Here is a 23393-nt window from a genome sequence, read left to right as displayed (position 1 = left end):
CATCACTCCACTAATGCATCCGCAAGGATGGGGCTAATTTATCTCCCTCCTTCTCTTTCTGAAATGTAACTGCCAAGCTTGGTAGGTGTTAGATCCTGCTGGGATAGTAAAGCTGTTGCAAAGATTTTTGGGACGCCTGCATTCAATAAGACAGGTGAACTAAATTTTGCCTCCGGGAAGCAGAGTCAATTTTAACTGTGACCAAAGTCACTTCCAGCAGTTTTAAGAATCCCCAGTATGCACAGACTTATACAAATAGTAGGATTGTCTAGTCCTTTGTCAAATGCTTTCTTTCTCTATACTGAATAGACTTTGCCTTTGACCTTCAATTAGTTGTTGTTGTTTTGCTGTATTACATCTCCAGGGAAATAATTTAGGAGAAAATATTGCGACAAGAAGTAAGGTTTTTCTGATGATGCCTTGGCTGCCAGACCCTGGTTTTAGCAGTTTTCTGCCAGATGGCAAAGATGCTGAATAACGTTCCATGAACCAAAATGATCTGTTTATCTGTACAAAAGATGTATGATCATTCTTAGTACAAACTCCCTGGTAATATTATATCTCAGCTGTGTCTATTTGGCACCATTTGTATGGTATGGAAAGAAGATACCCATCTACCTCTTGGGAATGGGCATCATGACAGAGGTGACACCTACTTTGCTATGATTGGAGAGATACCGTGATGAGTTTGAGTACAGATCTGATTGGTCAAATTAAAATAAATGGGCAAAGCTAGAATGATAGTTAGGCTAGTGAGGAGATTGTCAAAGCAGCCAGTTTGTGTAAACTTTTGCAAGACAGGTTTCCAGGTCTCCCTCCCTCTCTATATAAAGAATCTATCTATCTATCTATCTATCTATCTATCTATCTATCTATCTATCTATCTATCTATCTATCTATCTATCTATCTGAAATATTACTGTATGCTCATTTGCATGTCTTAGACAGGTGTGCAACCCTGCCTTTCACCATTATTACCCTGCATAGAGTTCTTCCACTGCAGCAAGGGATTCTGGGAAATGACATGCAAATGATAAATACTGTAGATAGATAGAGAAATATAATAAACTAACAGATATTGCTGCAATCAAATCTATAGTTCAGATTTTTAAAATAAATAAGAAACCAGCAATATGGCAAAAAATATAGCCTCTGGCGGTGCTAAGGGCAGGTATAATATGAAGACGCAAAAGAGAGGTAAGAAGCCCTATAAAAAGCACTCAAATAATTCAAGATAAGATGGATTTTATTGGTAACACAGAAATAACAAAAAGTGAGTAAAAATGAATTAAAAAAGGAAAAACCACTAATGAAACTGAAACAATAACACGTTGCACGCTAGTGCACTAAACGAAGCAACACACTCAGAGTTCAAGCTCACTAAAGGGAGAATATATTCCCTCGTGCGACAGACCAGCCGGTCACTGAACCTACCTGAGATAGTTAGATGGTGGAACAAAAGTACTGTATGCTCAGGCCCATGACCATGATGTGAGGAACTGGTAATTAAGGGCAGTAACCCTAACAGGTAATACCAGTGTGTTAAGAATGAAGTAATACTCATCAGTCAGGGGATTTCTCTGTTGCAGACAATGGAAGTAGCCACGTACGCGGCCAAAAGTAAGCAGCAGCAGTATAACAGGGACAAGCAAATCAGTCCGGTCACGTGAGGTCTGGTGGCGATCCGGTTTTGCAAATTAAAGCCTTCTGAGTCTGTGACATCTATCAGGCAACGATCAACAACAGCAGCGGCTAGCAACCGATGAGGGGAAGTGCGGTCTCAGCTGGGAACTCCGGCTGATAAAGCCAGAACTGCTAACAGTGCTATTATTACTGAACTGCTTTTTTAGGCAGTACAGCACGCTTGCTACAAGACTTTTATTGTTACTTAACTCAGCAGTGCACAAAGTGGGGGGCGCGGGGTTTACAGAGGCCACCGCACGCTTCCCGAATACATTTAAATTAATGCCGGGGGAGCTGCAGGGCCTCTGTAAACTTCTACTTACCTTGTTTCAGATGCTCCTGGTCATGTGGCGTTGCCGTGACAACGTGATGTCATGACGCCAGGATGTCTGAAGCAAGGTAAGCAGGGTGGGGGGGGGGGGGGGGCAAGGAGAGGGGGACAGACGGCAGGGGGGCGCAGGGAAAAAAGATTGCACTCCCCTGACTTAACTGTCACATTTTCAGGATGCTCTGACACACTGGTATTACCTGTTAGGGTTACTACCCTTAATTACCTGTTCCTCACATCATGTACATGAGCCCGAGCATACTTTTGTTCCACCATCTCACTATGTCAGGTAGTTTTGTTCAGTCACCGGCCGGTCTGTCGCACTTTAGGGAATATATTTTCCCGTCAGTGAGCTTGAACTCTGAGTGCGTTGCTTCATTTAGTGTACTAGCGTGCAACGTATTACTGTTTCCTTTCTAGTTTGTTTAATCCCTTAAATATTTATTTAGTGATTTCTTCATTATCTAGCAGTCTGAATATTACTGGAGATTAGTGGTTTTTCGTTTTTTAATTCATTTTTACTCACTTTTTGGTAATTCTGTGTTACCAATAAAATCCCTCTTATTTTGAATTATTTGAGTGCTTTTTATAGGGCTTCTTTCCTCTCTTTTGTGTGTGTGTATATATATATATATATATATATATATATATATATATATATATATATATGTGTGTGTGAATTTAAGTTTATATTTTGTATTCTATTATTATGGATTTTTACTTATATAATGGATGATTTGTCGTCTATTTCAGCGGTGCGCAAACTGGGGGGCCCGAGACTTTTCTGGGGGGGGGGGGGGGGTGAATGGCCCGGCGTTTACAAAAGGCCCCGCGCTGAGAGCCTGGTCACGTGTCTCTATGACAAAGCGGCATCAAATGACACCTGTTGCCATGGAGAAGCGACGTCAAATGATCCCGCAGCGTCATTTGATGCATCATTAAACGCAGGGGGACACGACCGAGGAGGGAGCAGGTAGGGGGGGCGGGAGGGGCGCAGACCCGGGGAGTTTGCCCACCGCTGTCTATTTCCATGAGTTGCATCAGTTACTTGTTTGTCAATTTGTGTCACTTTTTAATATCCCAATTTATGTGTTTTTTTTTATTTTTCTGACATTTGTTGTATAGAATTAGCCGAAATTACCACTTCAAAATAAATATTATAATGGCATTTGTCTAATAGTGTCCCCATATATGCTGTATTATTCATTTATTTCAGTTTCCTAATATAACACTCGAGTGTAGCAAAATGACGGTTTGGTTTATATTAATGAATCGGATCGTTGAAGTTTACCAATATATTTAAAATGTTTCCTCTTTGCTATGATCCGTCACATAAAAACATGCAGTGTATTTCTACGGTTTAAGAGTTTTAAGTGAGTCCAAACAGGGAAAAGCTAAAAATTGGAACATTTGAACGATTTTGAGAATATTGTCGGGACACCGGGGGGCGTTTAATGAAAATCCGAGACTGTTACAGCTAAACCTGGACATATGATCATCTTACTACTGACAAGACAAGTGGTTTCCAACCTTTTTTTGGTTAAGGAACCCTAAGTGAAATTGTGAGGAACCCCCAACCCTCTATAATAGCATGTCTGAGATCAGATGCATTGTATGAAACCCCAACCCTCTCTAATAGCGCGTCTGAGATCAGATTCATTGTAAGGAACCCCAACCCTCTCTAATAGCGTGTCTGAGATCAGATGCATTGTAAGGAACTCCAACCCTCTCTAATAGTGCATCTGAGATCAGATGCATTGTATGAAACCCCAACCCTCTCTAATAGTGCGTCTGAGATCAGATGCATTGTAAAGAACCCCAACCCTCTCTAGTACTGTGTCTGAGATCAGATGCATTCTAAAGAACCCCAACCCTCTCTAGTAGCGCGTCTGAGATCAGATGCATTGTAAATTCTTCTGTATTTGGTACAATTTTCAAATTACCAGAACATTTCAGGGAACCCTTTAGGGATGCCCATGAAACCCAAAGCTTCATAGGAACCCTGGTTGAAAAACACTGGACTAGAGACTAGGAAGGTTTGAAGTAACAATGACAATTTATGAAGATAGCAGATTTGTAGCAAATATGAGCACTCATACAAAACAGGCAAACAGAATTGTTCCTTTACCTCGGCAGGTGGGATGCCTTCGGGTGGACGACACTGCAGTAACACCTCATGTTCTAGTGGGACTTCTTTCCCCAAAGGTTCCTGATCAAAATTCTTTCTCAAATCTGTTAGAGAAAACCACCATTGAATAACATAAATGAAAATGATGGAGATGCATACAAGTGAAAAACATGTTCTATATCAGGAGTGCTCAACTCCAGTCCCCAAGAGCTACCAACAGGTCAGGTTTTCAGGATATCCCTGCTTCAGCACAGGAGGCTCAATCAGTGGCTCATTTAATAAATATTTGGCTGTGAGAAGAACATTTTACAAGGCGTCTTTAAAAAGCAGCAAACGTTCAAAATCCTACTGTTTTGTTTTTTAACATAATAAATCAGTTCTGTCGTATTAGATAATACTTTCTGCATTTCCCCCCCTAACTCTTAATGTCATTTTTAATGAGTTTTAATGTGCTGCGCATCCTTTCCTTTGGTTGCTATAGCAGACTCTGACACCGATTTATTTTAGCCCTGCCCGCTCCCCAGCAGTGGAATAGCATTGGCAGCAAATGATCACAAACAGGAAAGTTTTGCCGCGTTCCCAACATGGAACTGTATCTGAGATGAAAGCTGTAACAATAGACAATGTTACCCAGAGTAATATCAGGATATATTGTAGCTGTTGCATTACACTGGCAGAAGGATTGATTCAGTGGCCGCCATTGATTGAGCCCAAAGAGCAGGATATTCACTGATCGATCACCGAAGAACAGATCGATTGGAACAATAGGTAATTAATTTTCATTAAAGGTAATCAAATGCTGCATATATTAACCCCCCCCCCAAAAAAAAAGGGCAGTAAGGAATCACATATTGCATCTAGAGCCACAAGATGGCGCTGCAGTCAGTGGAATTGCCACATTGCTTGCCAAATTGCATTAACAACTTTCCCTACTAAAGCTAAATCCTACACAGAAGATGTCCCATAAACAGCGCTCAGCCTCATGTTAAACCCATTGCAGTTTGCCAGCAGGCACCAAACTTACAAGCTATTCTGACGTAAGCTCTCCGGCTCTTGGTAGTTCCAGCTGAGCTCCATGCCACGCACTGGCACCAGTAATCTTCCAAACCAAAGAGTTCTTCCACCTGCTGCCGGGAGACCTCAATCTGGACCTCCCGTACCACGAGGCCTGGAAAAAGGTAAACTTGCAAGTCAATTTCAAATTAGCATCATGGAATATTACAAGTGACTTAACTTCCCAGTTCCCAGTGACAATGTCCATGCAACTGGATAGGCATTAAAATGTACCATGCAAACGTTATTATGCATATCATACTGTATCAGGCTCACAGACAATTACATGGCAATAAGTTGTTTGGCATAAACAAAATGAAAACAATATAGCAGTCTGTTCCATGACATGCACTTAATAAAAGAATATGAATGGTTAGTTGATTTCGGATTCTATATACTTGGGAAATGGTGCCACCACGCCGACTATATTCTAGTCTTTCTGGGAAACATTATCGCGGTGTCACTGAAATACATCCGTTTAGCCATATCAAAGCATCCCCCCCCACAAGAGCAAACCAGCTATTATTGTAAAAAGCTTTAAAGCTGCAGTTCAAACAATATCCTACATGTTTTTTTTTTAAATAAATCAGTTTTGTACTATGAAAAAATACTTGTACTGTAGCATTTAAAAAAAAAATGTTAGACATTTTTAATGTATTCTAATGTAACAAGCATTTTTGTTTCTATAGCAACCATTAACAAAGTCACATCCCAGTCCTCTTCTGAAGCACGCTCTGGCTCTTGAGCCCTGCCCTCTCTATAGCAGTGCACCAATTGCATCTAGCGACTGCCTGGTCACATGATCTTCCCACACAGAACTTTGCATCTTGGGTCCTCTTCTGCTGCACTAACAGAGATTTAACGAACCCCCGAGCCAAATCTTCAGCAATCGATTACAGGAGAACGGATCGATCGGCAATTTAGCTAATCACTTGTGAGTGTGCAGATTGTATTGATGCACATATTGAATGGGGGAATATATATATATATATATATATTTTTTTTTTTTTAAACGGTAGCTTGAACTGCAGCTTTAAATACGTCTTCTATAAGGGGCTATTAAAATGTAATGATGTGCAATCAGATGTTGACAAAATGTATTACCTCTTGTTAGCTGATACCATATAGTGTCAATGTATTATACAGTATTGTATGCCTGCGTTCGCTCTGTGTACCAAAATGAAATCTATGTCCAGATTTGTATTGACAAGTGATGTAACCTGATATTGCCATATTCATGTACTGTATAATAGGCACAATACCCAATCTACGCAACATCATTATATTTTCTTCGTTTAAACAATGCAATTTTATTTTCAAAACCCACTTCCCTTCTCTAAGTCCTTTAGCTGAAATGTCCCCTTCCATATGAAAGTAAGGAGATAACTGACTACATGCAGATGGTTCCTTACATCCCGTAAGCCTGGCGCAGACTTTTAATAAATGATGTACATTTGCAATCCTTCCGTCTTTTTTTGCCATCCACATTTTCTTTGTAATTAAATAACTTGCCATTCTATCGCAAAATAAACTTTCAGGTTTCTCCAGAAAACCACTTTACGTCGTAAACCGAAGAAGGGGCCACGTCATTCAACTCTGATTGTGCCAATCAGGGCACTGTTGCACGGAAATTCCCATGGACTTCAATCCCCGATCGGCACTATCGCAGTTGAATGAATAGCTCCCAAAGAGTTAAAAAAAAAGGACTGTTCCCTATGATGCCAGCATCAACCATACAATGGAAGATGTTCAATGGAAACAGCCACCCACTTAGTGCCTGTCATATTTACCGATACAGGTACCACCCCCTGGTTACCCAGAAGCCTGGGCTCTGCTACGTCATTCTGATCCAGACACTACATTTCATAGCAAAACGGGCAACCACACAACATGATGGCTATAGGAGCTCCTTCAAGCAGCCTTCTCACTACAATAGGCCTGCTAATGACTCTTACCACCTGCCATCATTACTAATGTAGGCTTCCAATCATTAGTTGATCTCAGAGCAGTCAGAGGCGACAGCCTGCTAACTTCACCCAGCAGCTTAGGAAACATCCGTAATATCTCCAGTGCATCCCCCCATCTGCAGAGCCCAGCGTTCGCTAGGGAGGATGTCACTGAACTGGAGATGTTCTCCGTTAAATCTAAACATTAGTTGAAATACATTAACCAAGTTTATTATGTAGAAAGTCTACATTAATCATTCGTCTTTTTCCAAATATACTGAGATAAAAGTCTAAAGACTATGCCAAGATCTAAGTGAGTTATCTCCAATGTTTCTCCGCGATCAGTTGTCAGGGAAGAAGTGGGTAGTTACCAAAGATGGGCGAATTTCTCGGATTTTCACTCATTTCCAACCCCAAATCTGCTTCACAGTGTAAAATCCGTGACCGGATTTGGATGGTTCTAATCCGTGCGGATTCATCAAAAACCACCATTGGATACAACTTGTGGATGATTTGTACAATCCAAACCGCGGATTCAGCAATGTGTTGGCGGATTCTTAAGAATTCACCAACGGGTTGAAAAATCCACGTATTGAATTCTGCAAATCCGTCCACGTGTCGTGGAATCCGTGGAGTGTATTGGTAATAATAATAAAGACTCCGCAAAACGTGAATCGTCCTTTTTAAGATTGATCCGCAGAATCCGCGGACCAAAGGAACCGGACGATCCGCTGGGGATCCAAATTGGCACCAAAAATGTGGCCATCTCTAGTAGTTACAGCTCCAAATTACAGCAAAATGGCTTCAAATCCCTCTTGACCTTGGGCAAATCTTTTCTGATCTACTAGAGAATAACAATTATGAAAATAGCAACATTGGGGGGGGGGGGGGGTCCTCGTCATGTTAACTGGAACACAACTCTTGTACTGCAAGATTTGTATCCTAGAGGGAGCTCAACTCTAGTACTCAACCCACCAACAGGTTTGGTTTTCAGGATGTCCCTGCTTCAGCCCAGGTAGCTCAATCAGTCCCTGCATCAGAACAGGTGGCCCAATCAGAGGTACAGTTTTCGACTGATTGAGCCACCTGTGCTGAATCTTGGATATCCTGAAAACCTAACCTGTTGGCGGGGCCTGACGACTGGAGTTGAGCCCCCCTGTCCTAGGGGCAGCTGCATGCATTGATTTGAAGAACTGCCTGGGAAACCCCCAAAAGAATCACGCCATCTCATTGCTGTAGAGCCATACCTGTCACCTCGTCGAGCCTTTCCTTCGTGATATGGTCATTTTGGTTGACCCATTCTCCATTGCATTTGAAGTAGATCTGAGTGGCGGGGTTAGCCTTACAGATGAGTTCCACTGGCTTATTCTTCACAATGTAGGCATCTTCCGGCTCCAAGAGGAAATGCGGGAGTGACTCCGCTGGGGCTGACGGGAAGGAGTCCGGCAGAACGTCGCTGTACTCGATTCCTGCACAGGAGCAAAGGGACATTAATGATCAAGATAGTTACAGTAAAACTACGTATTTACTTGTTAATACTCGGTGACCTGTTTCCTTATGTCAACCTGACACAATGAAGTTGGAAACCATTGCTTTATGTCTATGGTTTACACCTGGTGGGCGGGGGGGGGGGAATCCAGTACTCAAGGGCCAACAACAGGTCATGTTTTCAGGTTATCCCTGCTTCAGCAGAGACTGTGCCACATATGCTGAAGCAGGGATATCCTGTAAACCTGACCTGTTGGTGGCCCTTGAGGACTGGAGTTGCCCACCCTTGCTTTTCACCCATAGATGGATAAAATGTAAATAAAAAAACAAAACTATTTGTACAATTGGCACAACAAATGACTTTACTTTGTAATTATCAGGTCTCATCCCAGAAATACAGTATGTTCGTACGAGACCTTTAAAGTTAAAAAAAAAAAAGGTAAAAACCGTTGATTTGATTCCCTAGAAGAGGAAGATTCGGACAAAATTTTAAAGTTTTATTTCATCTACTGTTTAATAGGTGAGAAGCAGGGGGTCTCTGAAACTGAACCGCTTTAATGTCATCTCTTGTGGGACCCCCTGAAGAATTCCCTCCCTCCCCTCCCACTTCCCGAGATATATACTTCCAAGGGTACCATCCCCTGCAGGGGAAACAAAATGGAGGTTTAAATCTCCCGCTGCACTTGGGCCAATAGGAAGCGCTTCCTATTGTCCAACGTACTGCATGTGATTTAAAATCCAGAGAAAAGACGGCAGCATCTACAGATGTAAGTGACTCAGGAAGCAGGGGGATTCCCCGCCTTAAAGCAGCGAATCAGGAAAAATTCTATATGTTTTTTTTTTTTAAAGAAATCAGTATTAGATAATAGTGTCTGCATTTTTTTTTAACTCCTAATGCCCTTTTTAATTTTTTTTTTTTAACGTGCTGATCATTCTTTGGTTGCTACAACAACCATTTAGAAAGTCATATCCACTTCCTCTTTTGAAGCAGGGCTGACACACACCTTGTAAAGCTCTGCCCTGATCTGTTGCTGTGTTCCAAACAGCCGACTGTCTATTACTCTGAAAGCTGTAACAATAATGTGTTACACTTAGTAATATACTGTTACATATAAGCTCCAGCATTTCCCAGACTGCAGCCCAAAGTTAGAAGGCGGCCATTTCCTTAGGCACACAATCAGCATTGTGACAGATTTATAACAGGAGCACCAGGCGATTGCTGGCTTAGGTACGAATCTAGAATTATACATTGTCACATGTATTACATATACAAATAAAAAGCAAAAATGTGGTAATGTAGCATTGCTGCTGTAAGCATCTGAACTTGTTCATTAAATAAAAAAATAGAATCCTATTTTCTATGAGAAGGAGTGGCTAAGTGAGTAACGACACTGACTGGCACTGCGTTTGAAGCAGGGGAGTCTGGTTAAATTCCCGGTGTCAGCTCCTTGTGACCTTGGGCAAGTCACTTTAACTCCCTGTGCCTCAGGCACCAAAAACATAGATTATAAACTCCACGGGGCAGGGACCTGAGTCTGCGAAATGTCTCTGTAAAGCGCTACGTAAAACTAGCAGTGCTATACAAGAACATGCTATTATTATTATGAGCTGTTCTATGTGAGTTCAGACATATGCAAAACAAGGAAAGTGCTGTTTTCATTTTAACATAATTATAGTATAGCCTTTACAGTCCAAAATGTGCGCTGTATATGTGGCTGGACTGCAGAATTCCCATGTTCATTTAAAGCTGCACCTGCCTCATTTCATTGTAAAAGGAAAATTGATGTAACATTTGACTGTCTTAACAGCTTCCCCGTCAAGAAGGCTTTAGAATTACAAATCAGGCAAAAATGGGAAATTACATAGGACTCAGATGGTTTTTTTGGTAAAGAGACTAGCAAAGGGAAGAAAGCAGGGAAGCTTGCTGACTCGTTTAAAATCCATTTAGGAAAAATTGACTTTTCATTTCCAGCTTAACATGGCACTAAGAGAAAGCGGTGGGACATTTGTCATAATCCATTAACTGCTCTTTTGGAAGTGATGAATTAAACTCCGGGCTAATTTCTTTGTCTATCTCTGTGGCTGCCACGTTTGCTGTTGCTGGGTCTTCCTACCCTTGGCTGCCAGAGACTTTCACATCCTGACTTCATTACAGGGCTGTCATTTTCTCAGCAACCCACCAATTGTACCCAGCCAGTAGGTAATTAAACCAGTCAATAGTGCCCCACTGCCTTAAATGGTGGGTGGTGATTTCAGAGTCTAAAACGCAAGGCTTCCCGCTGCTGTGTAGACGCAATCCAAGCGGCACTTTAAAAAAAAATATATATTTTTTCTTTTAATATATGCAGCCTTTGATGACCTTTATTGAAAGCAAATTATCTAAACTGTTCTATCGATGAGTTCTCCCGTGATCCACCAGCAAAGATCCTGCTTCCCAGGGTTCACTAAATGGCTGCCTTTCAGTTTCAATCAATCCTTCAGTCAGTGTAACTCAGCAGCTACAATGTATTCTTATATTACCAAGGTAACATTATCTATTGCTACAGTTTGAAGCTCAAACTGCTGGGAATATTGGCAACAAATGATCACACACAGGAAAGTGTTTAAAGCTGCATTCAAGCAATATCCTACATGTGTGTTTTTTGTTTAATAAATCAGTTCTGTACTATGAGAAAATACTTGTAGCATTTAAAAAACAATAAAAAATTTTTTTTGGAAATACATTTTTAATGTATTCTAATGTAACAGGCATTTTTGTTTCTATAGCAACCATTTACAAAGTCCCACCCCCTTCTGAAACAGCATTACCTTTTTGAGCCCTGCCCTCTCTAGCAGTGAGCCAATTGAATCTAGTGCCTGCCTGGTCACATGATCTTCCTCACAGAATTTTGGCTGCCAGTGCAGCAGAAGAGGGCCCAAATGCATTTAGTGAACTCCGAGCCGAATTCCAGCGATCGATTGTGTGTGTGTGTGTGTGTGTGTGTGTGTGTGTGTGTGTGTGTGTGTGTGTGTGTGTGTGTGTGTGTGTCTGCACAATGTTAATAAATATTTTATTTTTACCAATGTGTTTTTTTTTTTTAAATAAATAATAAATTACACATACATACACACATACACACATACACACATACACACATACACACATACACACATACACACATACACACATACACACACACACACAGCACCTCACTCGCGCACAGTATACACACAAACCGTGTGCGGCACGTTTAGTTAAGCAAGGAGCTAAACTGTGGTACCGAATTCCTTAAGTCAGGGGTTCTCAACTCCAGTCCTCAAGACCCCCCAACAGGTCAGGTTGTCAGGATATCTCTGCTTCAGCACAGGTGGCTCAATCAGTGGTGCAGTCTTTGACTGAGCCACAGATTGAGTCACCTATGCTGAAGTAGGGATATCCTGAAAACCTGACCTGTTGGGGGGTCTTGAGGACTGGAGTTGAGTACCCCTGAATGAAGTAAAAACCGCCCATTCTTCCCATGGCCATCTCAGTGGCTAGAAGAGTATGGCCACCAGGTCAGTGACAGTTCATTAACGGAAACAGTTAACATCCCCATCACAGAATATATTGTCCCAGAGATCTTAATTGCAAAACTATTAAAGAACTGACCTGGAAAATCAATAATGTTGGAATGTGTTCACGCATAGATAGTGTTAAATGTACTAACTTGAAAATAGTGAAACTATGTCTCGTAAGCTTGTAAAATAAATACAGTACATGGAGTTCTTCCTGCATCCAAATTCAATGTTTTCCAGGATGATTGAAGAAGAAATGACGATGGTGGAGTATTAGTAAGTGGTTGTCAGGACTGGCAGAATCCATACCAGTCTCCATATTCACCACGTCCTCTGGATTATGTGCCATATTTACTGGTATTACTCCATAACATCGTTATTATGCCAGAACCTGAATGCGCCATTTCCACAAAGTCATGCTTGAAGGAATCTAAGGGAGTACCATGGCTTAGTAAATATGGCCCTGCGTGTAGAGTTGCCAGGTGGCTTCTCCAAAAATACTGGACTCAATGGTGAAAGGTGCGTCAGGTCACTATGCCCAGGGAGGAAAATACCGGACACATACATGTCCAGTATTACAGTACCTCTCATTTTTTACTGGACAGAGTATCCAAATACAGGACAGTCCAGTTCAATACCAGACACCTGGCAAACCTACCTGCGTGTAGTAGCCTCAAGATGCTTCCTACACACTTTAGTAGATATGACAGTAGTTGAAAGTTGTCTAGAGGCGGAGGAGGCGGTGTGCGATCCGGACCTCTGTTTGGTAACTGTCCCCCAAATAACATAGCTGTTCTTTCCCTGGTGTCTCAGTTCTCCTCTTGCTTAGCCGAGAGGAAAACAATGAATAAACAGTCTGTAACCAATGGACATTTAAGTACATCATTTTTTCTCTCTCAAACAAAGTTAATTTGTTTCCCTGATTTAAGTACCCAAGGATAGCTAAACAGATGGCAGTAATGTATTTAAAAATCTATTTAAGGTCCTAAATAGGGGCTACATGCATTTGAGACTCTGTGGGGTTTATTTAAACTTTGCGGTTCAGTCACAATGGAAAAGAATGGAGCCAAAACTACTGTACTACAATTTTTAACTAATCTCCTACTGAACTTAATTAAATAATATATAGCTTACACTCCAGTGGCTCATGAAAACCTAAAGTGATATATTCAGGCAAAGTTGGAGCAAATGCGAGAGTATCGTTTCCATCTTGCATCCCGTTGCATCAATATATCAAGGATTTTTATCTAATCTTTACTCCATTAGCATCTGCTTTCTATTTGAGCTCTATCAATAGAAGGGCCGAGGGAGGGGGTTCGATGATACACATAATAAAATGGGATATCCTGTTTCAATGTGTGTCACTTTTCACCTTTTATATTTTATCTGCCGGATCAGAGTGCAGCCGTTTGTAGAATTTAATACCAGACTAGTCACTTTGTCAGAAGAGCAGCAAAGTTCTCCATGGGTCGAACAAAAAGGTAGTGTCTTTGCTTTGCAGAGCAAAAAGCATTACCAATGTACATGACCCACACTATTGCTCATAATTTGATTATAACCTTGTATATATCATATAATATAATTACAATCTCATAACCTTGCTTGGGTGTTGCTAATAATAATAATATTTGTTTTTGCACTTTTGGGAACAGAGGCCTAGCCTCTTTGGTAGTTTGAATCAACCCATCCCTGGAGATTTTAGTACAAGGAGAACTTTAATTACATACTGTACATAGTCCAACGCTAATATAAGCTATCACTGATAATGCTTGGCTTAAACTAAAAAAAAAATCACTCCCATTTGAAGACATAAAAGTACAGGAGCCATCAAAAAGCAAAATAAACACAGCAGTTGCTACTTTAAAAACAATTAGGCTCGCTATCTCATAATAAAAGTTAAGGCTGGATTTGCTGGGTCATCAAGCACCATATACCTTTTTATTATTTCTTTCTATTTCCTCCTGCCTCCCTTGTCCTAATTAATTCCATCTGTTAGAGCCGCATAGTAGTCACAAGATCACAAACTTATGAAATCATCTTTAGCACAAAGTGAAAAACTGCTTATGTCCACAGTAAAAATACTTACACTATAAATCTCTTTTCATGCTGTGTGCAGCAATTAAGTAGCTAACAAGTAGATCCACAAACAGCTCATGCAGCCTATTTTGTTATGCAGCTGTGTGTTTTGGTCCATTGCTGTTAGAAGGGGGTATATATACTTCATGACTTTATGACTGCTTGGAAATGCCACTGACTTTTCTCAATACATTGCCATGGAATAGAACAACTACCTTGATTAGCACCCGTAAGCATATTAATTGGGTTCATATATTGTCTTAAATCCACAACTTTGCAATAACACTGTATTGAGCTCTTTAATTACAGGTTGGAAATTAATTATACTATAAAGGCCCACTCCTCGCAGTGTCCGGCTCAAAACGATTCACCGAAGACATCACCTTGTTTCGTGGGACTTGATAAACAAGACCTCCTGTCTGTAGCAAGGAGAGCCATTTCTCATTCACGTCATCTCCTACTCTTTATAAATAAAAATAAGCCAAGAAAAATTGACTTCCCTGAATTACACCTAACTTTGCTTGACAACAAAGAACTGTTTAGATAAATCAGCGCCTGTTTTAGTGCCTTACTCACTATGGATTTTTACCTCCAGCACAAAGTGACAGAACCACCTTGTTAGAAAGGCCCCATAATGATTTTCCTTTGGCAATGGGCCGAGGATGAAAGTTTCACCCAATTAGTGTCAAGGTGAACTAAGAAGCTGCAGCATCATTCTGTGCTAGAGATAGCAGAGCTCAATCCCTAAACATGTCTCCTGGCAGCAATATCGGGGAACATTGGAGGTTCTATATCATTAAAGAGTCATGTCAAAGAGGCCCAAATTCCTTTCTGTGGCCTTAAGTGATACATAAAGAGCATTAGACATGCACATATCAAGTGTGGACAATATGAGTAGTTGGGGATGGTATTTCCCTGTCAGGTTATATATAAACCACCTAAAGGATATGTATGATAACTTCTGGTATCTATCACGTAATTCAGCTAATTCTGCCTATATCCCCATGCTATATTACCATGAAACATTATTAAACTGCTTGACCAGGGCTGTCAAACTCGCGGGCCGCTAGGTGTTGCCATGCGAGCCGACAGAGTGGAGAGTCCCGTGCATAGTGACGGCGGGGACCCGGCGGGCACTGGAAGTTGCTGCCAAGCAGCCTGCTCCCCCGCTGGGGGTTGTGCGCACCTGTTCTCTTCCTCCCCATGTTCCTCCGCTGGTGGGCATGGCGCCATCAAGGTAAGATTTGGAGGAGGTGAGCTATTGTGGAGGCGGGCAGGAGGGGGCTATTGTGGGGGAGGGGTGCAGGTGGGGTGCTTTTGTGGGGGAGGGTGGAGGTGGGGGCATATTCTGTGGGTGGGGGGATTGTGTGGTGCTATTGTGGAGGAAGGGAGCTGGTGTGGGACAGGGGGGAATTGTGGGGGGATTAAGTGCGGCAAGGGGCTATTATAGGGGAGGTGGTGCTATTGGGGGAGAGAGAAGCGATGGGGTAGAGAAAGAGGGGTAAGAGGGAGAGAATGGATGGGGGAGAGAGGTAGCTAGAGGTGGGATGGGGAGAGAGAGGGGATGGTGGGAAGGGAGAGAGAGGGGAGGGTGGGAAGGGAGAGAGAGGGGAGGGTGGGAAGGGAGAGAGAGGGGAGTGTGGGAAGGGAGAGAGATGCTCCCACATAGTATATGCATTCATTTTCAGTCCAGTCACTGTATTGCTCACTCGCACAAACACTCAAACACATACTGAAAGCAAATCCACAAAACAGATCCAAAGGCTAAATTTCATTACATTCTTAAATAGGAATGGTACAGTCATAGGGTAATATAATCATTATTTTGATTTGTTTCTAATGCTTGGTGTATATGCTAGAAGAGTATAGTTTTTTTTTGTGTTGTGGAACCCTAATCACATGCTTTAGAAGTTTGGCACACAAATTAATATACAGGTTTTAGCCATTTATGGATGGGAAATAAATAATCATTTTGTAGCTTTGAATAGAGTCGGTCAGAAGATGTTTATTTTTATGTGCAGTGTGTAATTGTCCTGCAGTACTACATCTCTGTGTTTATAGGTCAGGCAGTCTCGTGTTTATATGTCAGGCAGCCTCTTGTTTATATGTCAGGCAGTCCCTGTTTTTATATGTCAGACGGTCCCTGTTTTTATGTCAGGCGGTCCCTGTGTTTATATGTCAGGCGGTCCCTGTGTTTATATATCAGGCGGTCCCTGTGTTTATATATCAGGCGGTCCCTGTGTTTATATATCAGGCGGTCCCTGTGTTTATGTCAGGCAGTCCCTGTGTTTATATGTCAGGCGGTCCCTATGTTTATTTCAGGCAGTCCCTATGTTTATATGTCAGGCAACCCCTGTGTTTATATGTCAGGCAACCCCTGTATTTATATGCCAGGCAGTCCCTGTGTTTATATGTCAGGCAGTCCCTGTGTTTATATGTCAGGCAGTCCCTGTGTTTATATGTCAGGCAGTCCCTGAGTTTATATGTCAGACAGTCCCGTCTTTATATGTCAGACAGTCACTGAGTTTATATGTCAGGCGGTCCTTGTGTTTATATGTCAGGCAGTCCCTGAGTTTATATGTCAGGCAGTCCCTGAGTTTATACGTCAGGCAGTCCCTTGTTTATATGTCAGGCAGTCCCTGAGTTTATATGTCAGGCGGTCCCTGAATTTATATGTCAGGCAGTCCATCTCTTTATAGCTCAGGCGGTCCCTCCTAGGATGAAAGTGAACTACATGTTTAACAGGTTCTATGCAGGAGACTGGCACCTTAAAAAAACAAAAACAAACAATCAGTGTCACTATGTTACATGTGTTTTTAACCCTGTAATGTTTCCACGGTAGCCAAAAGCTTTGGGGGCTTTCACTTTTTTTTAAAAATCTAATCCCTTTTGGTAATAGAACAGTCTTAGGCTGTGCCCATAGACACTTCTCCCGTGCGGAGGCGCGCGGAGGCAGAGGGAAAGCGGATGCTTTCCCTGGCCTTAGTACGCGCGCCGTCCACGGGCGTGTCTAGGGGCGTGCCAGTGACGTCACGGAGCTGGTTCGCCCTCATTGGACGAACCGCTCACGTGACCTGCCAGTCGCGACAAGAAACCAGTTCCCGCACGCCGTATAGACGCAATCACTGCCTTTAGGCAGTCTGATCGCTCAGTGTGGGGACGCATCCGCACGGTCGTCCATACCATGGATGCAGCGCCTTAGAGTCATCTGGTACATTGTTATTTTACTTGAATCTTTGTCACGTGACTGTAGTGCTATCATTATTCACAAATATAAGTAACTGCACAGGAACCCTTTACCTCCTCTGTGCCACAGGGAACGGCCACTGACAGGTGGACTGAACCTTTAAGGGAGATGATTAGATGAATAAGTTGATTAACCCTTTCACTGGGGTGGCCCTCTGGTAGCAAACCATGAAACCGAGATAAATATCTCAGTGCATCCTGCTTAACAAACACATAAATCTTAATGTTTTATAATAAATAAATAAATCCCTATTTGAAATCTCCCCTCAGTTACAGAGGTTTGTGAAGAGTAATGGTGACAGGGGACTTTATGTGCTGGGTGAGGGGTACACATGCTTTTCCAGGTGCACCTGGATCTCTGCCGCAGCTCTATTTCCCCTACTAATCTGGGTGTTGTTTAGGCCAGAGCTAACAGGAATTTCCACCGATTACAAACACTTAAAGATATATTACTCTGCCAAAGCATGTTCTGACATCGGCCTGGAGCTAATTATTAAACTGCTCTTTCCTGTGCAATCATATTTTCTACAATAATTATTTTTGTAATCTCTTTGCCGCCAGAGGGGCGTACAATGTGCTCCAGACCCCTGTTGCAGCACAAGAGCGTCAAGAGAACTACATGTGGCAAATATTATGGGCCATATTTACTGAGTGCTGCTCTGCCATGATACACCCTCTGGCCCATTCAAGTTAATGGGCTTTACGGTATCTTCTGGCAGCTTACTGCATAGTATATTTGGGCCTGTATTTCCATTTACCTGCTACTGTAACTTTAATAAAGGTGCGTTTCCGCCTTGGGGTTATTTTGTTGTTGTTGTACTAGATGGGTAGCAGGGGGTCTCCGGAGCGGAGCCGTTAATTTGAGCTCCAGGGACCCCCATGGTGCTGCATGTTTAAAGGTTCCATGTCATGATGGATGACGTTGCTGCTACCCTTTGGCCGACGTGACACATGACTTTAAACTTAAACTGTACATTAAAACTTTAAAAAGAGTCTTACTGATTGAAGTCAGAACTTTCCTAAAAACACATTTTGTTTTAGTCTTGAACCACGAAACGTCAGTAATGTTGGTCTTTGGAGGTTGGCATGTCTGCATAAGGTTTTCCTCACAGAGCGGAATCCTGTTGGAGACGTTCGATCTATTCTGTAACCTGACTTGGGAAAGTCTCTTACTTTAGCCCCCAAAATTCTGAAAGGGTCTCAGTGCACACAAGTATAGGTGATTTTTTAAATTTATTTATAAAAATGTTTTACCAGGAAGTAATACATTGAGAGTTACCTCTCGTATTCAAGTATGTCTTGGGCACAGAGTTATAAAAATACATTGTTACATTAAAAGAACAGGGGTATACAGTCAATTGTATGTGATGGAGGTACTGTATAGTCAGTGGTGAAAGGGCTTTTGGTACTTAAACCACTTTCTGATCCAATTCTGTGCTAAGGTGAAGGACCTCTGAGACGCCACCAACATCATAGTGACTATTGATACTTTTCATGACTGCAGCAATATTTGCAAAAAATGGTCTAATAAGGGTTCAAACTCATAAAGGAACCGATCCTAATAACATCTGCATTACAGATCCTGCATTGTCACGTTCACAGACGTACAGGGAAATTACAAATACTACTTCCCAAAAGAATTTCAGCTTTTCCTAGCAGCTAAAATAAGCTCAAAAGCTCCACAGCGACTCTTACCACTGGGACACCTAGTGCTCCTTCTATTATTTCTCAATTATGTTTAAGAAAAGGAAGAGGAAGAGAGAGAAATAACTGCTAGCAATCTTTATTAGCGTCACAGCCAGCAGAGCTCAGGAGCTTCCAGCTCCCTCCGGCTTGTGGAAGAATGGATGAGCGCTATTAACCTCCGCACTCAGACTCTCACTGCTGTAAATCTAATAAGCCTCTGTCCTGGCCCATGGCAGACATCAAGCTTCTACTTCCCCCTCATCTCATTATAGCACAAATAAATGGCAAGAGTTTTCAGAGACAATAGGAGTCAGGTTCTTCTTGTTTTTTTTTTTTAGTTTCCATTGTATTGATTCTGGGGCTATCAAAGTTTGTGTCATTTATTAAAGCAGAGAGGATCTTCAAACACAGGGGTACGTGAAATTTGTTTTGCAGTCTGACAGGGTGACAAGAGTTTGGTCTCCCTAAAGCCTCCGGGAGATATGGACATAGGAGAAGCACATGTTATTAAGGCAGATTCGCTAAGATCTAACTGATTATGTTCACATACTGATGCTAACTGCTCGCTCCATTTGTGTCTAATATACTCTAACCCAGGGGTTCTCTGCCAGTTAGAAAGTACTTAGTTTATAAGTTTTCTGTTGTATGGTAAATCGTATTTTGAGAATAGGAAAGATTAAAATGGGTCCTCCTCCACCCCCCCCCAACCCACTCCCCCAGCAGAGGCAAATGGTTTAACCCAGAGGTTCTTTCAATTCCAGTACTCAAGACCTCCCAACAGGTCAGGTTTTAAGGATATCCCAGCTTCAGCACAGGTGGTTCAATCAGTGGTTCAATCGAAGAGCCTGCTTCAGCACAGGTGGCACAGTCGAAGACAGGGATATTCTGAAACATGTTGGGGGGCCTTGAGCAGTGGAGTTGAGAACCCCTGCTCTAACCCCTTACCTGATAACCTGATAACATGTTGGGTTGAAGGATCACCTTGGCAGGATTAGCTAAGGTCTGTGAATTGGGGTTTATTCCAGTAAAAAGGAAAAGAACATTTGGGGGAGGGATTCTCACCGGTTGTTGGGAACAACTAGAATGCAGCCTTATAAAATCATGTAACTGAGATTTTACAGCGCGTAAAGGACCTGGGTGATGACTGAAAAAGTGGGAATAAGTTGGGAATATCTTACTGTAATGATATTGGATAGCAGTACTCTGATGTGAAGGCAACAACAAAGTATACAGGTCGGCGCATATTTACTAAGCAGTGCTATTCTATAGTACACCGTCCGGCACCAGGCCACACCTCTCGGCCCATTCATTTGAGGTGGCTGATGGAATAAGCACCGCTTAGAAAATATGGCCCTTTGTCTTTCAGAAGAACAATCTAAACCAGTGGTGCTCAACTCCAGTCCTCAAGGGCCACCAGCAGGTCAGGTTTTAAGGATATCCCAGCTTCAGCACAGGTGGCTCAATCTGAGCCACTGATTGAGCCACCTGTGCTGAAGCAGCAACTAATTGAACCACGTATGCTGAAGCAGGGAGTGATTGAGCCACCTGTCCTGAAGCAGCAACTAACTGAGCCACCTGTGCTGAAGCATGGGCCGATTGAGCCACCTGTGCTTTAGTATGTCTACAGGTATTAACACCGGAACATACAAACATGTCAGTGAACCCGCATATCCTTTTGAAGCCTCTATTCTGTGAAGACACAGATTTAGTTCATCCTTGCCCCGTCTTTTGTGAAGATCAAAGCAGGAAGATTAAATAAAAAGTTCAGGATGAAGTCATAAATGGGAGAGATGACAGCCAATTCTGTATCTGCTTATTTAAATAAATGCTCTGGCGTGTGGGAACAGCAGTGGGGAAAGTGACACCAGTGTTACAAGCTGCGATCCATGCATTGCCAGTCAGGAGATCTGAGATGAGGTTGGTTCTCTATTACAAAGAATCTCCCTGATTAAAGCTAATACGGGGGGTGGGATGAAAGACAAATAAAATACAAATAGGGACAAGTAAACAGAATAAAAGATTCCCACTGCTTCCCCCCCACCCAACCCCTCTTCCAAGCGGCTGGTACAATGTATGGTGTGCCAAGGGATAGGAAGCAGAGGATGCTGGGAAAGCAGAAGCAAGAGCTTGCAGATAGCAGGGGGAGGGTACCATGCTGGGCACATTTATCATAAGCAATCAAAACATCCTTTCATACCCGTCCCAACACTTTCCAAATTCATGCCAGACGGGCCCACCCACTGCATGGGAACTAACTTGCATTGTCTACTCTCAGCTGACGTTCACAGTGGGGAGAAAGGAAAAATCCATTTATAGGAAGACCGTTCCTTTTATGCAGAAAATCATTGTGAACAGCAGGATTGATGGCTCTGGCGCCTGTGTTTAAATAAAACCTGGTTAGAAGAAAAGGAAAAAGAAATTGCAAGAGGAATTATATAGTTTTTTTTTTTTATTTGTTACACTACAAGCCCAAAAGAACATTACAGCTACTAGGATAGAACCTGAACTCCACTCTTTTGAAAAAAACATCAACATTCAGGTTTCACTTCACAGCCAGACTACATATATCTAGGGCATTCTGCAGTAGGCATCCCTATTTTGTTTTACAATTGTATTATTTTACAAGCAGTTTTCTGCCTTCTCTAGTGATACCTATGTGCCTTGTTATACCCCATTGGAAGGTTTTTTATTCAAGAATTAAACATGGCTTCTACCTCCTCTCCAGTACAGGCGCTGAAGCTTGCGTCAATAAATGCAGATGTGGTTTCTAGGAAGAATTTAAAAAAAAAAAAAAGAAGAAGAAGAAGATTTTGAGATATCCTGTGTTTTCCCACAGAACACTTATGGGATGACTCATGCTTTAATCCAGCATATGCTACTTGTTTAACTCATTTAGAACCAGGTTTACTAAATAGTTTTTCCAAGTGAAAGGACTTTAAGGTGCGGTAAAGCTTAGCCCTGTAAAGTAAATGTGGGCCTTAGTGCTGGGATTGGTTTCATCACTGTGGGGTACATATCTGCAAAATGCCTTTCAGAAGCGTGGATATAGATAATTCATTGCAAACTGGTGTAACACTGAAAAAACAACTCTACCAGGCTACTGTTTTCAAATGTGAGCTCTGTAAATTGACTGGTATACCTTGGAGTGAGAGGCACTGACTATCTAATTTGCCGTTTTTTTAAAAAGCACTTTAATTCACATCCGGGTTCACCAGTGCCCTGCCTCATATCAGCAATGTCACTTACATGGCCACTTTTGGATTATATGGCAATGGGACAATGGTCTGAGATGCAGAACAGCGAATGCTGGACGGATTCTTTCTTGTTAGGCCCAACTTTTAATGGGCGGAATGCATGAAAATGTTATTAATGTCAGTAGCCTGCAGTGCCTCAATCAATTTGCCTGTCTATATCTCCAAAGGGGGCGAGTGAGCATGCCAATGTGGGGGTACCCTGGTATAATGTGTGTGGCATGGGCAGATGTGCCTTTAACTGCTGCTCTAACCACCCAGTAGGTACCTTCCCCAACCTGAAAATAAAAGGCAGTTTGTTTAAAACTGGCAATGTATATTCCCTGCACAGCGCAGGCCAAAATGAGAACATTAATATGAACAGAACCTTCTCCCTCAGTTGCAGTTTCTTATTACAAATTTAAACATGGCATAATCCATCATTATAAGAAACAGCCCCATTAAAAGTAGAATTCTCATATAACCACTATTTTTATAATAACCACATTACTGCCGTAGGGAACTGCAAGGCAGTACAAAGAAGCTATATTTGGGGCAGTGCCTGATAATCCACTGTAAAGAGTCACGCAGAAACAATGATCTTTGGGAACTCCTTCCTTTAATCCCTTTCCCGCTGCAGGGGCTATAAAGTTTTGCTCTTCTCTCTGCTTTCAAGAAAACAGTGCAGCACGGACCCCTTCAAACCGGTGTGTTTCCCCTCTGTGCTAAATCTGACTTCAAGAAGCAAACAGCTGGTCCACATTTTGAGCTGTATTCATTTATTTTCAAGGGGGAACAAATATGCAGCAATAAAGCGACTTGTGCTTAGATCAGACTGTCAGAAACGTCAAAGCAGCAAAGGGCCAAACTGCTGTCAAGCTGTTACCTGGGCAGCTACTTCACCTGCGGATTCTGGTTTGAGAGCACAAAGAAAACAGGCCCGGGATAATACTAAAAGCCTCCCTCTTGCAGTCTCCTGTTTTGTAATTGTTCAC

The 23393-nt window shown here is 42.1% G+C and overlaps 1 protein-coding gene across 2 annotated transcripts in view; it reads right to left on the bottom strand.

Annotated features, from left to right (window-relative positions):
- UNC5B (unc-5 netrin receptor B) overlaps positions 1-23393 on the bottom strand; it is a 181161-nt gene that overhangs the window by 39431 nt on the left and 118337 nt on the right. For both annotated transcript variants that reach the window (XM_075610595.1, XM_075610596.1), the window contains exons 2-4: positions 8386-8607; positions 5164-5307; positions 4140-4243 (exon numbers count right to left, since the gene is read on the bottom strand). In XM_075610595.1, coding sequence (XP_075466710.1) covers positions 4140-4243; positions 5164-5307; positions 8386-8607 — 470 coding nt within the window. The remainder of the gene's footprint in view (positions 1-4139; positions 4244-5163; positions 5308-8385; positions 8608-23393) is intronic.

This window comes from Ascaphus truei, chromosome 8 (genome assembly GCF_040206685.1).
Source record: "Ascaphus truei isolate aAscTru1 chromosome 8, aAscTru1.hap1, whole genome shotgun sequence".
Taxonomy (NCBI): Eukaryota; Metazoa; Chordata; class Amphibia; order Anura; family Ascaphidae; genus Ascaphus; species Ascaphus truei.
The sequence above is the reverse complement of the archived record's forward strand: the minus strand, read 5'-3'. Positions and strand labels throughout refer to the sequence as shown.